The following is a 14,443-nucleotide window of genomic DNA, read 5'->3' on the forward strand; positions in this document are numbered from 1 at the left end:
AACTACAACTTTTGTCAACAACTTAAATCCGTATCTCTTATGTATGACGAACCAGAGCGAACAGAAGCCACTACTGTTTTTCAGTGAATGTATTTTACATTCACTGAAAAACAGTAACAAGTTCTGCCCGCTCTAATTCGTGATGCACAAGAGATACACATTTGAGTTACGGGCAAAAGTTGTAGCTAATAACAAAAGCTACTAAAGCTCTAAACATCATTTTGCGGATTGCTGTTGATGAAAAAGTTAGAGGCAAATGAATGTAAATGATTGCATGAAATGAATGTAAATGATTTTCCATGCCTGGCTACGCCAATGCCTATGGGTTTAGTTCAACGAGCGAAAGTAACTGTCTGAACTGAAAGTCAACTGTTGGCTGTATAGCATTTCATGCCAACTCTGAAACTGACCTGACGTTTGTCAGAAAACAAGCAGAGCCAATTTCATCCGTGATCCAGGTTGAAACTAAAACAAACTTAATAAATTACATCCCGTAGCTCGCCATAAATGAGAAAGAAACTAAAAATGATGGTGAAAGGCCAATTAAAAATAGATATATTAAACTATCGATAACGTATCCACAATTTATGTCTTACGAATCTAGCTACAAGCGAACCCGACTATCAAACGAGAGCAACATTAATCGGGAACTGTCAGCACCTCACTGCCATTGTCCGTGATTAGGATGGTGTGCTCAAACTGCGCACTTCTGGCATTGTCCGCTGACACGGCAGTCCAATCATCCTCCAGAATTTCCGCTTCCATTACACCCAGAGTAAGGATCGGCTCGATGGTGAACGTCATGCCTGGACGCATCAATCCTGGATAGTCGTTATCTGCAAAATTTGGATCGTTATCGTTCTGAAATATCCACATATTAGATATTCATTCATACCGAAATGGTAAATATCCGGAGGCCCATGAAAATAACTCCCGATTCCGTGCCCCAGGAAAGCCGGCATAATGTTCAATTTCTTCCATTTGGCAAATCTAGCGATCGATTTCCCGATTACGTACAACGGTTGCCCGGGACCACAGCAGAGAATCGATTCTGCGAGGCATTCCTCCGTAGACTGAACCAGGTAACGACCACGTTCATCCACATTTCCTACCAACACTGTCCGCGAGCAATCGCCATGGAAGCCGTTAAAGAACACCGTTATATCAACATTGATGATGTCCCCATCCATTAGCTTCCGATCATCGGGAATTCCGTGGCAGGCAACGTTATTGACCGAGGTGCACACCGACTTGGGAAACCCCAAGTACCGCAAAGGGGACGGATAGGCATTCGCCTGGATCACTTCATTGTGAACGAATTCGTCGATGTCCTCGGTGGACACTCCTTCCTGTAAAATAATGTAGTGTTATAACATTAAAATCAAGAAAATTTCAAAACTACAAACCGTAGCAAAAGCACATGTCTTCTTAAGTATATTGGCAGCAAGTTTGCAGCTATCACGCATCCCCTGGATCTGGGTTTCGGTTTTGATTTCTGAAGGTCCATCGCCCGAGCTGGGCGAATTCCGCACAAAATAGTAATCCGGTTTGGCGATATGCTTGGGAATCGGTCGTTCCGGAGTAACCTTTCCGGGTTCAACTATGTTACACTTTCCTAAATCATATCTGAACGAAACATTGCTGTTAGTCTGACAACGTTTAACAAAGATTGATCAAATTTTGATTGAAAACATACTTCCTGCGTCCGAAGAAGTTTCGTTGTCCTCCGAGGCGCCACGCATCGCAACACGTTTTTAATATTTTCATGCTTGATTGAAAACGCACTACCTGTACTTCAAAACATAAATACTAACTTATTTCACTTATTAGATAAACATTTCGGTTATCGGTTACGAAAACAGCGAAAACTGAGTTTTGTTTTACGAGGCCGAACAGCTGATTTTTGTTTACCAGTAGTGAGGAAGAGCGCGCGACTCGAGCTTCTGATAACTGCTCGAATTTTTGATCAATCATATAAATTGCTCGGCTGGTAGGCAACAAGCAAGACTTTCCGGCAGTTGAATGCTACACTGAAAACGAACTTACCTCAGAGAGTGAGTCGCTTTTACTCATTCGTATAGATAAACTTTTAAAAGCACTCACCGAATTTTGAATTCAACTTCCAACAAAATGAATAGCTGAACCGTATCAATCAGAACATTTTTTTGTTATAAAACTAGTAATCAGAATTATTTAGCTGATTGTTCAAGTTAAATGAGTGTAATGTCAATATCAAGCTTGGTTTTGTCGTCTGCCTCTGCAGATTTGTATGTGCAGGCCAAATCGATATCACGAGAAAATCATAATTATAGGAGAAATCATGCAGTATGTTTAAAAAACCTTAGTCAATTGACTTAGTTTAAAAGCTTCTATTTTGATCTGTACAGCCTATTAAGGCGCCATTTCAACGGTAATCCATCAATAGTTTTTAGAACTGCACCTGAAACTGTATTCATTTTTCGGCAATCAATTTCAGCACTATAGTATTTTGTCTTTTTTTGACTTTAAATTATGTTAATCTTTTTAATTTGGGTGGTAAGCAGGGTGGCCAGACCTACCGATTTATCGGTAATTCTACCGATTTTCGGAGTGCCTACCGTTTCACAGACGAAAGGTTCAAAACTACCGATTTTTCACTTTTTCTACCGAGAATCACAGATTTTTAGATTATGAATAGAAAAATTGATTTCAACACGTTTAAAGCAGAACAACTGAAGGACAGTGTATTGTTCTGGAGCACAGAGTCATCCCCCCCCCCCGCTCACAAAATTTTCAAGTATCGGGAAAGCCTTCTTAAGTCGACCTACCGATAACTACCGATAAGTTTTGAGAAGCTACCGATAGTGAAAAAAAATAATCTGGCCACTCTGGTGGTAAGTGACACAGATGCATCATTTCAGCTTTAGTTCAATTGAAATGTTTAATTATTATTTAAAGTTTCTAGTCCTACAGGCCTGTTTTAGAGAATGACCACCTTTTGATTGGTTTGTTTTAAATTGGAAAAAGAAGACTACTTATAACTACTATGTACAATGAGAGAGAGAAGGATTAGTATTTTCCATTTAATTCCACTACTTTATTTGCTTATCCTTGACAGATACGCGTATTTCGTCTACAATGTGCAGACTTCTTCAGTGTCTTGTACTAATACTCGACTCGTAAGTCGAGTATTAGTACAAGACACTGAAGAAGTCTGCACATTGTAGACGAAATACGCGTATCTGTCAAGGATAAGCAAATAAAGTAGTGGAATTAAATGGAAAATACTAATCCTTCTCTCTCTCATTATACAGGTATTCCACTAAGACGCCCACATTCATCAGGATACTATGTACAACTAAAACTACTATATACACCTAACCTACCATATAGGGGAAATGTATGTAATGTCGGCCTAAGTGTCCCTAATTTGGGCCCATACATAAACTCAGCAATCGACTAAATTTTCAATAGCATCCAAAAATATCCATTCGTAACGTCCCAATAACGCGTTCATCTAGATAAAATTGCAGATTTTTAGCGATGGGCCCAATCTTAGATCCATAGGCCAACATTAGAGTCATTTCCCCTACAAAACTATTATCAAAGCATGTTCTGATGTGTTGCATTTCTGCACAAACCTAGCCTTAATGTCATCATCAATTTTGGAATGTTTGCCTCTAGGTGAAGATCAGAAATTCTTGTGTCAAAGGGACGATCAAGGACCATTCTCAGCACTCTATTCTGAGCGACCTGGATGTTGTTCTTATGAGTCTTTGTACATGATTCCCACACCAAAGCTGCGTAGAGTATCGCAGGTGCTATGATTTGTTTGTAGAAAGCCATTATTTTCACCTTCGAAAGGCGGGATCTGCGGCAAATCAACGGATACAGAAACCTAACCAAGGCAGAGCACTTTGACTACAGTTTTCTCTACATGCGAACGGAAAAAGAACTTTTCATCGAACAACATCCCCCCCCCCTCAAACTCAGCAACACAAAGGCTTTCGGGGAAATGGCGTTCGGTGAAATGGCATTCGGCCAAATTTTCCATAGTTATTTTTTTTTTCGCCCCTCCCTAGCTCGAAACCTAGCTACCCCTTGTCAACCATAGAGGTAATTCTAAAACAAGAAAGTCCCGAAGAAACGTGCTCAACTTTTTGGCTCAGCTCTGGTACTATCTTCGGTCCCAAGCTAATAGATGTACCCCTCGAAACATATGAAAATCCACGAGCCATTTTATCTGTCAAACTTTCATAGCGAATCAAAACAAACATAGTGTGGTACTAGAATTTCGACTAGAATGGGGTACGTTAATCGATTTGCTTGGGACCAATAGGCTAGTCAAGTAGTAAGCCAATATTAAATCGTTAGTTTCGTATTGATTGTTGACTCAACCCTTGTGCCATCCATGATTACAGTACAAGATGGAGCCGGTATTAGCTTGGGCAATTGCCAGTGTAGGAACGTGATTGCTTGACTTTTGCAGGCATTGATTTTAATTTTCCAGGTAATCAGCAAAGACGTTAAGCCATCGTTGAAGTTTGTTCGTTATTTCGCGAGGCATCCTTCCTTTGACGGCTATTGCGGTTTCATCTGCGAACAGGAAAAACACGCAACCGTCTCCGAGGAGAGGAATGTCGGAAGTGTAGATTCTGTATAGCAAAGGGCCCAGCAGACTGCCTTGCGGAACACCTGCTGTGATTGAAAACGTGTCTGAAAGACAACCTCCAGGGTGGTGTTAACAAGATGTACAGGAAAGTTAAAGTTACAAAGCTTATATACAAGCCCATCGTGCCAGTCATTGTCAAACGCTTTCTCAACGTCTAACAATGTCATGGCTGTGGACTTGGATACAGCTTTGTTACTTCGGATGTTATTCATCACCCGTACTAGCTGGTGATTGGTGGAGTGCCCCTTCCTGAACGCGAACTGTTCCGGAAGAAAAATGTTGTGTAGCTTGAAAACAACGTTGGGTTCTTACCGGGTTTGTGGATTGGTATGATTTTGGAAAGTAGTAGCTCCAAGCATCTATTGAAGATAGTGGTCAAAAGAGACTGCACTTTCATGCTGAGCCTCTTCAAGATTAAGTTGAATATGCCATCAAACCCGGGAGCCTTCATGTTTTTGCTGCATTTAAGCGCTGAGCAAATCTGTTATACTGTAATCTTATCCACCGGAGGCACGACACAAGGGGAGGCATCTAGGTTTTGTACGCATTGCACAACCGGATCTTCGAGCGGACCTTGGATAGTCGAGCCAAGCAAATGCGATGAAGCGACATGCTCGCCGATCGCATGTGCTTTCTTCTGTGGGGTAATTAAGAGCCGATCGTCATCATATTCGTCTCTGAGAGGTGGAACGGGCTTGGGATGAGTTTTCAAGACCTTGGCTACCTTTCAGAATGGTCTGGATTGGTCGTCATCTGTCTGGACAACACGCCTGAAACTTTCATTTGGGAGTGAGTTCATTCTGGAAGTAATCTGTCTATTCAAATCGGCCATCTACGTTTTTTGTTCAGATCTCCAGTCCTCTGAAACTGGCGTCTACGCACATTTCTCAAGCGAATAAGTAACTGGGTGTGGGGAACTTTGTCCAGCAAAATCACCGGAAGCTTCTTGAGGGGAGGCGGGTTGCACCCGCGAATTCATGTGTCTTTGATGAGGATCACGAAGAGGCGGGAAATCCTCCGTTCTGAAAGCTGGAGCCTTTTTCTTTCTCCTTCCTGGCTCCTTCCGCAGGGCAGTTGGAAGTAGCGTGTTCATGAGCGCAGTTGCTGCAGCGTGGCTTCATGTTACAGTTGCGGGTACCGTGTCCAAAGTTGAGGCATCTTTGGCACTGCGTTACGTCACGATGGCCACCACGGTATGGCTCCCAGCGTACAATGACGGAATAAATCGAGCGGATGGCTTGCAGTGCATTGAGCGTCACCGTCCCCTTGTGGAAGTGAACCAGGAAAAGACAATCCGGGTAGGTCTCTCCTCGTCATCTGGAAAACAGCGATTGGGGCCAGCTTGTACTGGTCCTTGATTTCGTCTTCGATCACCTTGGGGTCAAAGTTTGGTAGGCCTCTGGCTACCACCTTGAAGAACTTTTCACCAGGGATGTAATGCGTGAAGTATTCCGCCTTGTAATCCTTCAGGTAATTGACGGCCATTTAATACTTCGCTTTTGTACGGAGCATCACCTTGGTGCCGATCCTGCTGAATTTATTTATTCGGCTGCGACACCCAGCGATGCGAAATCGCCAATCAGCGTTTTCGGTGGCACTTTGCTTTCTTCACCACCAGTGGAGGAAGCTTCACTTTTGCCGCACTCGGGCCGGCAGAATTCTCGTGATCGACGGCATCATCGAAATCACCGATGTCGCTGGCGTTGTCACGTCCACTGGTACCATCGGACTGACCCTGGTTTCCTTCTTCCTTTTCTTCGTCATCTTCAGCTCGTGACTGCTTTTGGGACATTACCAACATCGGTGGGAAGAGTAGCGTACCTATTCGAAATAGGTACCGAGCCCAGGCGAGTAAGAGAGGTGCCACAGTCGGAAGAAGTGTTAGTTTGTTTACTTAAATGAACCATGCCCATTTTGTTATGGCATGTTTGCTATAAGAAATGCTCCTCGTGTTTATTAGCGAATTTCACATCAAAGATTGATTAATTGAGTAGGAAATCAGTTTGGCACGGCATTTGTGACCAGCATACACCTTCCGGTAGTATGAAACAGGTCAAAAACTGTCCAAATTCGCAGATAAAATTTTTGTTTTGAATTTCTGTATAGCAAAATAGTGAACTTTTCGTGAACATTAACGGCAAAGAACTCACCAACACTGAGAGACTGTGAGTTCCTGCCCACCTGTCATTTCCCATCTCGGTACCGAGCTACCCTCACAACTGTTCTCCTCTTTGTCTCTGAGTCTGCTCCAGGAGCACTGTTTTCCCCATCACACGATGCGACCGACACAACTGACGACGCGATTAAACGCGCAGTAAACCTGCGAACGTTTGGAACAAACTGGGCACTTATTGAACAACTGAGCTTGTTATAGAGATCTCCAAGCGCAATCTCACGAACGCTAAAATCCAACATCCATATATAATAATCAAAAAGAAGAAGAACCAAACAAGGTTGCAAAGACTCATTTCAGCTAAAATAATGTTTTTCGGAATAATAAAACCAAAAGATGGTATGATGGCATGTTACAAGAAGAGGTTACAAAGTATGCGTTGGAAACATAAAACCTGTAAATTTTGCTTTCTATGAGTCACAATCAGCGATTTGCTGATCGCTGAGTGAGTGAGTGAGTGAGTGAGTGAGTTTGTGAAAAATCGCTGATTGTGACTCTCATGAAGTGAAATAAACAGGTTTAATATGTCAAACACATTCTTTGCAACCTCTTCTTGTATCCTACCAATTCAAAATTTGATCATGGCATCTAATTATTTCATAATTTAGAAAAACATTGTTTTAGCTGAAATGAGTCTTTGCAACCTTGGAACCAAACAGGTATCGCGATATAACTAATACTTAAAAAGGTAGCGCGCGGTCTCACACACACTTTTGTGCATCTGGAGAACTCTATATATTAAACAGTGTATTATGATCAAAAATGAGATTTCAATTTTCTTTAAAATAAAACAAACGGAAATTACTGTTCTTCCCACAAAGTGTTTGTCACTCTATTTTACTGGAAAATCAACTGGTTTTCAGGTAGATACTGTCAAATTAGCACTGGATCAATTTGATGGCCGTTCAGCAAACATATTTTACTGGATGGGTTGCAATTGCCGGTAATTTTTTTCTGGTTTCCAGCGAATAAAAATAGGTGTGTACACGGATAGAAATCCCCATATACTAATTGGCAAATTTATATTGAGGATTATTCATAAAATGCATACGTCAACTAATAAGCAGATGCCTTGCAAAAAATTAATGAAGATCATGTGTCAAATGAAATGTATAAATGGTCACACATATCGTTTATGCATTCCTATAGGACCTACATATGTGGTTTATCTTATGGAAGGTAATAAAGTTGATGTTTTGACAAAAATGTATAAGTGAAACACATGAATAAAATAATTAATTTTCGTTACGTGTAGGTTACTTCCCTAATAAAAAATTACCATAAACGAACGATAACCCAAATGATTGAACTATTCCACAAATGGTTTGGATGATACCCAGAACACGTCGTTAAGCAAATTAACCATAACATTTTTATTAGGGTTATGCGCTGAGTGACCAACGCTTTTAAAAATTTCTCCATATAACTGAGCAAAAGTGACTTACTCTCTAGTTTAGTTTGGTTTTCTTTATTATCGAAACTTTCAGCCGGGTCATCATGATCATTTTTTCAGTGCAAGGTTTTTTTTTGGATCCATGACATTTGACATGCATGTGTGGTTTAACATGGAAGTCGAAAGTTCAATTGAAATTAAGTTAAATATCAACGAACAACGATAGAAATTTACATGAAAGTGTAAATTTAAGCATTTAGTTATTAAATTTTACATAATTAAACATGTAGTTTTATATTTAAAACCTGTTCCAGTCTCGGTTCCAGTTGATAGTTTAAAATTACCAAGTATTTTTTTTTTCAATGTAATTAGATGTTTTATACAAAAATATTTGCTCAATCAAATAGTAGTTAGATAGGGGGAGGGAACTTACTGTGTCCCTTCCTCACTTATATTATACTTAAATGAAAGTAAAGTTTCAGATTCATATAGTTTCGGTGTTTTTCGAGTTGGTATGTTTGGATGGGTTATTCAAAAACATTTGCTAAATCTCATAGGAGCAGTTTTAAAGTGAGTACCCTTCTCCTTTCCCTATACTTTTGATACAATGTCAGACGTTTTCACACAAATGTCATAGGATGGAAATGATTATATTTCAGTTTAATATATATCTACGATGTCTTAGGGTACTCTTTTCTATGCTGTTCGATCACCTGAAGCAAATATTGCTGTTGAACTGGTTTTAGCAAATTATCCAATGGATAATTTTCGGTTTCAGACCCCACTGTTTACCGAATGTTGTTTTGCATATGTTTATTGCCTGCTCTAAATGCATATTACAATTATGTTAACTAACTACGCGAACACTGGCGCGGTAACCATGGCACAGTGATAGAGGAAATGCTTCGCCAACCCGAGCGTCTGTCCACCATGGAGGTGCGGCTTAAACAGCGTCTGACTGGCATCCAGCGGCTGAATAAGAAATGCACTTCCCCGGAAGCCACACCTAAGATTGCAGCCCCATCACGGCGGATAGGAGACCTTAGGCCAACCACCTACTGTCTCTGAAACCTTTACAATTGTTATAGAAACCAATAGAGAAGGACATCGAACTGATTTAACGGCAACGACTTTTAGCGCAAAACAACGGACACGAATTGGATCATGGAATGTATTGACGTTAGCCCAGCAGGGTAAACTGGCACAACTCGCCAACGAGGCGCGATGCATGAAGCTAGAAATCCTGGGACTGACTGAAGTTCGTTGGCCATTGGTACTACTATACTCTGGTATTCGAGGTGTTGGTCTCCTACTTAGCGTCCAGGCAAGTGCTGCGCTCATCAAGTGGGAGCCTGTTAATGAGAGGATAATCGTTGCCAGATTTAGAGCACGGGTTCGAAACCTTACCATAATCCAATGTTATGCGCCAACCGATACTGCCGAGCTACAGGACAAGGAGAATTTTTACAGTCAACTGAATGCCGTCGTGGATAAGGTTCCAAAGGGTGACATCAAGATCTACACTGGCGACTTCAATGCGAAGATCAGCTCCGACAACACGGACTATGAGTGTGTCATGGGACGCCATGGTCTCGGCGAAATGAGCGTGAACCGTGAGCTGTTTGCAGAATTTTGTGGCAATAACGACATGGTGATCAGGGGCTCGCTCTTCCCGCATCGGCCAGTGCACAAAGTCACGTGGGTTTCCCGTGATGGACATACCGAAAATCAGATCGACCACATCTGCATCAGCCGAAAAGGAAGACGGAATAAACGCAGCGCCGACATCGCGTCTGACCATCACCTTCTAATCGGTGAAATCCGCCTACGCATGGCGCGGATCCAGCGACGGGAGGAGAGACTCGGGCGGCGGTTCAACACACGCCGACTTGAAGATCCAGCGGTAAAAAGGTTTTTTGTTGAAGAACTTGAGACTCGAGCTGCGGACGTTCCAGAAGGTGGCAGCGTAGAAGAACAATGGACGGCCATCAAGAATGCCTTTATAGAAACAAGCGAGAATAACTTGGGTGAGCTGCGCACCCAGAGGAAAGAGTGGATCACAGATGAACCTGGCGGAAGATTGAGGAGCGTAGAGAAGCAAAAACCGCGATAAAGCGGGCGAGAACCAGAGGAGCCAAGAACGAAGCCCGTCAACGGTACTCGGCTCTAGAGAAGGAAGTCAAGCGCTCTTGCAGACGGGACAAGCGAGTGTGGGTGAACTCCCTGGCCGACGAAAGGGAGAAAGCCGCAAACACTGGCGATATACGCCTCCTCTACGATATCTCACGACGCCTGAGTGGAGCAAGGATGAACCCGAGGATGCCAGTGAAGGACACGACTGGACAATTGCTTACCAACCCCACTGACCAGCTGAAACGCTGGTTTGAGCACTTCGAACAACTTCTTCAAGTTTCGAAGGCCAACCAGCCATCAACATCTCGGCATGATCCGCCTAGGGTGTGGCGCATCACTCGCGTCAATTCCGCACAAATGTTGCATCAACTATTCTGTAATATCTGGGACACCGCGACTTTTCCGGCCGACTGGATGCAGGGCATCTTAGTGAAGGGGATCTGACTGTGTGCGACAATTGGCGAGGCATCATGTTACTGTGTATTGTTCTCAAAGTTCTGTGCAAAGTTATCCTGAATCGGATACAGGAGAAGATCGACGCGACTCTCCGACGGCAGCAGGCAGGATTCCGTGCCGGAAGATCTTGTGTGGACCATATTGTCACACTCATCATCCTGGAGCAGGTAAATGAATTCCAAGAGTCCCTTTATTTGGTATTCATTGACTACGAAAAAGCTTTCGACCATGTCAATCACGATAATCTGTGGGCGCCCTGAGACGCAAGGGAGTCCCGGATAAAATCGTCAACCTCATCGAAGCGCAGTATGAGGGTTTCACGTGCAGAGTTCTGCATAACGGAGCCTTGTCCGACCCTATCCGGGTAGTCGCTGGTGTGAGACAAGGATGTATACTATCACCGCTATTGTTTCTCATCGTAATCGACGAGATCACGGTAGGTGCAATTGACCGTGTACCGAACCGTGGGCTGCTTTGGCAGCCTATCACCATGGAGCATCTCAACGACTTCGATTTATAACGGCGCCGGTGGTGTAGTGGTAAGCGTGATTACCTCTCACCCCAGCAGGCCTGGGTTCAATCCCAGTCGGCGCCGCCGGGATGTTCTGAGGCATAACATCTCTGATCACGCCTTCCTTCGGATGGGAAGTAAAGCCGTTGGTCCCCGGTTCATGAGTGATGGGTCGATAGGTAGGGTCTAGGTGTGGGAGCTGCCTTCCTGGCACGTCGGTAGCATTGGTGCTCAGCACGGAAAACAAGATCGACGGAAAAAACAAACCAAAGGGAAAAAAAAAATGTTTAAGGCAATTTGCCATATTTGCCACATACAATTATGACTATATCATCTGCGAAGCCAATTATTTCGAAGCCTTGGGTTATTCAATTTTTGAGAAGATTGTAGCATAGCATAGCATAGCATAAACCAGGTTGCACAATGTCGTAGGTGGTACGAGCTCCAAACTGTTGTTGAGAAGGAGACCCACCTTCATCCGTTGCTTTACTACCTCTTAGATAAAGGATGTGTCTCCCTTCAACAGACCAGAGCTGTCCTGGCCACGTCCTTGCATCTGGTGGGGAAAGGGGAGGAATGTTAGTCCGACACTTACTTAAAAGAGATGCAGAGAACTCTACGACCTCTCATAAGTGTCACGGGAAGGGTGGATTTTTGTTAGTATGGAGGGTAAGCCATAGGATTCGCCCAGGCGGCGTTGCTGGCAATCGTTACATCAAGCATTTAATAAATAGAAGCTGTAAGTAGTCCGTTGTTGCTGCCCATTACCTAAACATATTATTCAAAACAGTCTTCAGATTTTGGAATTAAGAAACGTTATCAGCTCGATCCTGTAGCTCCTTTGCGCCTGAAAATATTTGTTGATCCTAAACATATGCACAATTCATTCTGATGTGTAAAAAGTTATTAATAGTATGTGGAATCGTAGATTAGAATAAAGATTCGCCCTTGGACTAACTCTCACTGTCTGGCAGTGGTATTATGGATGAAATCTGCCCGCAATCATTTCTTATGAATGCAAAGAAGCTTGAACCCGGGAGTTAGAAGGCGACAGCTCTACCGCTGCTACAATAGCTCATTTCAAGAACGCAAGTATTCCGAAGCTATTTTCACACATGATAAGCCCCGCTCTAATACGCAAATTTCTCGAGATTCAGAATACACCCACGCAAATTAACAAAGCCATTCGATAAAGGAAGTGTCCTCTTTCAGATGCTTGTGTTAGATTGCGTGGATGTATTTAGATTTTCGAGAAATTTGCTTTTAAAGCCATTGTTACCGTTTGGTTGTTCCGCCTATTTCAATTTTTGGTCTAGAGTTGTTATCATGAAACTATATGAAATGATGCAAGGTTCATCAAAACTTCAAATATTGTCCGCATGGTAAGGTTTCAATACCAAATCAATAAAATAATTTGAAATTTGTTGAAAAAATTGGCATGGATCACACACACTTAGAAAAAATCATGTAAATTTAGGTGCTCTGAGACTGACATATACGAGCGTCAATTTTGACACAAAATTGAGTCATAATAGACGCGAAATTCAGCTCAATCAAACGTACTTTTGAACTTTTCAGTCTCGGAGCACTTAATTTTACATGACATGTTTGTTTACGTCTCATCCTTTATGTCAAAGATGGATTCCGTCACGAGTAAAATTAGCTATTTCTAAGTGTGCAGGATCAAGATGTTTTCAATGATAACTTAATCAGTTATTTTTGTGATATCCAAGGAATATTATTATGTTATAATGTTTGTTATGTTGGCTGTTTATTCAACCACAATGATAACATGTTCATTTATCAAATCTAGAAAACCGGGTATCAGAACTTGTTATCAATTTGGTATAATCCTATGCTCGGGATTCCATCCCTACCTGGTGGCTTGAAAGGTTCACAGGAGACAATCGCACATTCAACTTGTCTTTCATTAAAGATTTTGTTGGACAAAGTGCAAGCATCAGCTCTAGTTCTGTCTAACTCAGTCATTTCATTCAATATTTCATGAATATCCGTCCTGGTTTCATCGATACCAATAGCTGTTGGCGTTGCGTTTTGGTATTCGTTTGAATTAATAATAGAACAAGGAAAATGCGTTCTCATCACCAACTCTAACGTTTCATTTGTAGAAGTAGTAAAAGAGTCATCCTCTTTTTTCAAAGTGGAATGATCTTTAGCGAGTATTTTCTGCAACCTAGCAGTTGCTGGAGTATTTTCAATGTTCTCACATGTATGCCTCCAGTGTATCCTCTTTGATCTCCATATTTCCTGATTATAAGTGATTCCTTATATTGTTCCCACTGTTGTGTTTGTTTAGCCCTGTTGTAAAGCCTCTGTAGCCTGTTGTTCTACCAAGGTACATCCCTATTTGTAGAGCATTCCTTTTCGATGCAACTCTCATGAAAAGCATGTTAGATCAAACTTGAAAGTTATTTAAAACTATTCTCAAGTTCTTCACAAGTGTTTGAGCTAATTACTATCGTGGCTCTTCCTACTACTAGCACTGAATTACATAGCTCCCAGTCTGTTTTCCTAGGATCTCTAAATGTTTGTGTGAGCTGTTGACCAGCCTCATATTCAAATATTATTTGCTTGTGATCAGGCAAAGATATTTCGTCTGACACATGCCAATTTTAAAATTTTTAAGTCAAATCAAGAACTTTTAATTGCATTTATAAAGGTTGAAGTATCTCCTCTGTTACATATGCTTATATCATTGTTAGAAATATAGTCTAAAAGGTACCCACCTCTGGTATTGACGTCCATGCTAGCCCATAACGAAACACTTACTCCTGTTCGAATGAAATACTATTGGGCTGAGCTCCGGAGATGAGTGAAAACAACTCAAGTTTGGGTATAATTTTGCTTCCGTGAACATAACGAACACCCATTTGGGTTATGGTGCATAAACTTAAAAAATATTGCTATCTTTTCCTCATTTTCAGGTGTAATTGGCAAATCGCATATCTAGAGAACAAACCTACGAAGCTCGTTAAAAATCATAACCATTTCTAACCTACTTTTAGTTAAAGCCCTCTAAGTAAAAGTATGGACCTCTGTCAAAAGTTGTTCCAAAATGCACTGGTTTGATCGATCGGAACAAACTTTTTTTTCAGTTCAGTGGTG

General features: G+C 41.8%; 2 protein-coding genes across 2 annotated transcripts in view; both read right to left on the reverse strand.

Annotated features, from left to right (window-relative positions):
* Positions 1 to 559: 559 nt before the first annotated feature.
* LOC135709914 (methionine aminopeptidase 1D, mitochondrial) lies at positions 560 to 1,810 on the reverse strand. The gene is made up of 4 exons (XM_065232364.1): positions 1,697 to 1,810; positions 1,407 to 1,626; positions 896 to 1,349; positions 560 to 836 (listed from the first exon to the last, which is right to left on the reverse strand). Exons 1-4 carry the CDS (start codon positions 1,765 to 1,767, stop codon positions 640 to 642), a joined length of 942 nt encoding a protein of 313 aa, XP_065088436.1. The 5' UTR covers positions 1,768 to 1,810; the 3' UTR covers positions 560 to 639.
* A 1,473-nt stretch (positions 1,811 to 3,283) lies between these two features.
* Positions 3,284 to 14,443, reverse strand: part of LOC135710422 (transmembrane protein 65) — a 620,863-nt gene continuing 609,703 nt past the window's right edge. The window contains exon 7 of the mRNA XM_065232997.1: positions 3,284 to 3,337. The gene's annotated coding sequence lies outside the window, so the exon portion shown is untranslated. The remainder of the gene's footprint in view (positions 3,338 to 14,443) is intronic.

This window comes from Ochlerotatus camptorhynchus, unplaced genomic scaffold (assembly GCF_037179485.1).
Source record: "Ochlerotatus camptorhynchus isolate MF236.1 unplaced genomic scaffold, CSIRO-AGI_Acam_v1.1 ptg000036l, whole genome shotgun sequence".
NCBI lineage: Eukaryota > Metazoa > Arthropoda > Insecta > Diptera > Culicidae > Ochlerotatus > Ochlerotatus camptorhynchus.

Coding starts and splice junctions, on each gene's coding strand:
- LOC135709914 (XM_065232364.1), bottom strand. CDS start 1,767: ATGAAAATATTAAAAACGTGTTGCGATGCGTGGCGCCTCGGAGGACAA. Junction 1,627..1,696: donor AACTTCTTCGGACGCAGGAA/GTATGTTTTCAA, acceptor TGTTTCGTTCAG/ATATGATTTAGGAAAGTGTA. Junction 1,350..1,406: donor AGACATGTGCTTTTGCTACG/GTTTGTAGTTTT, acceptor ATTATTTTACAG/GAAGGAGTGTCCACCGAGGA.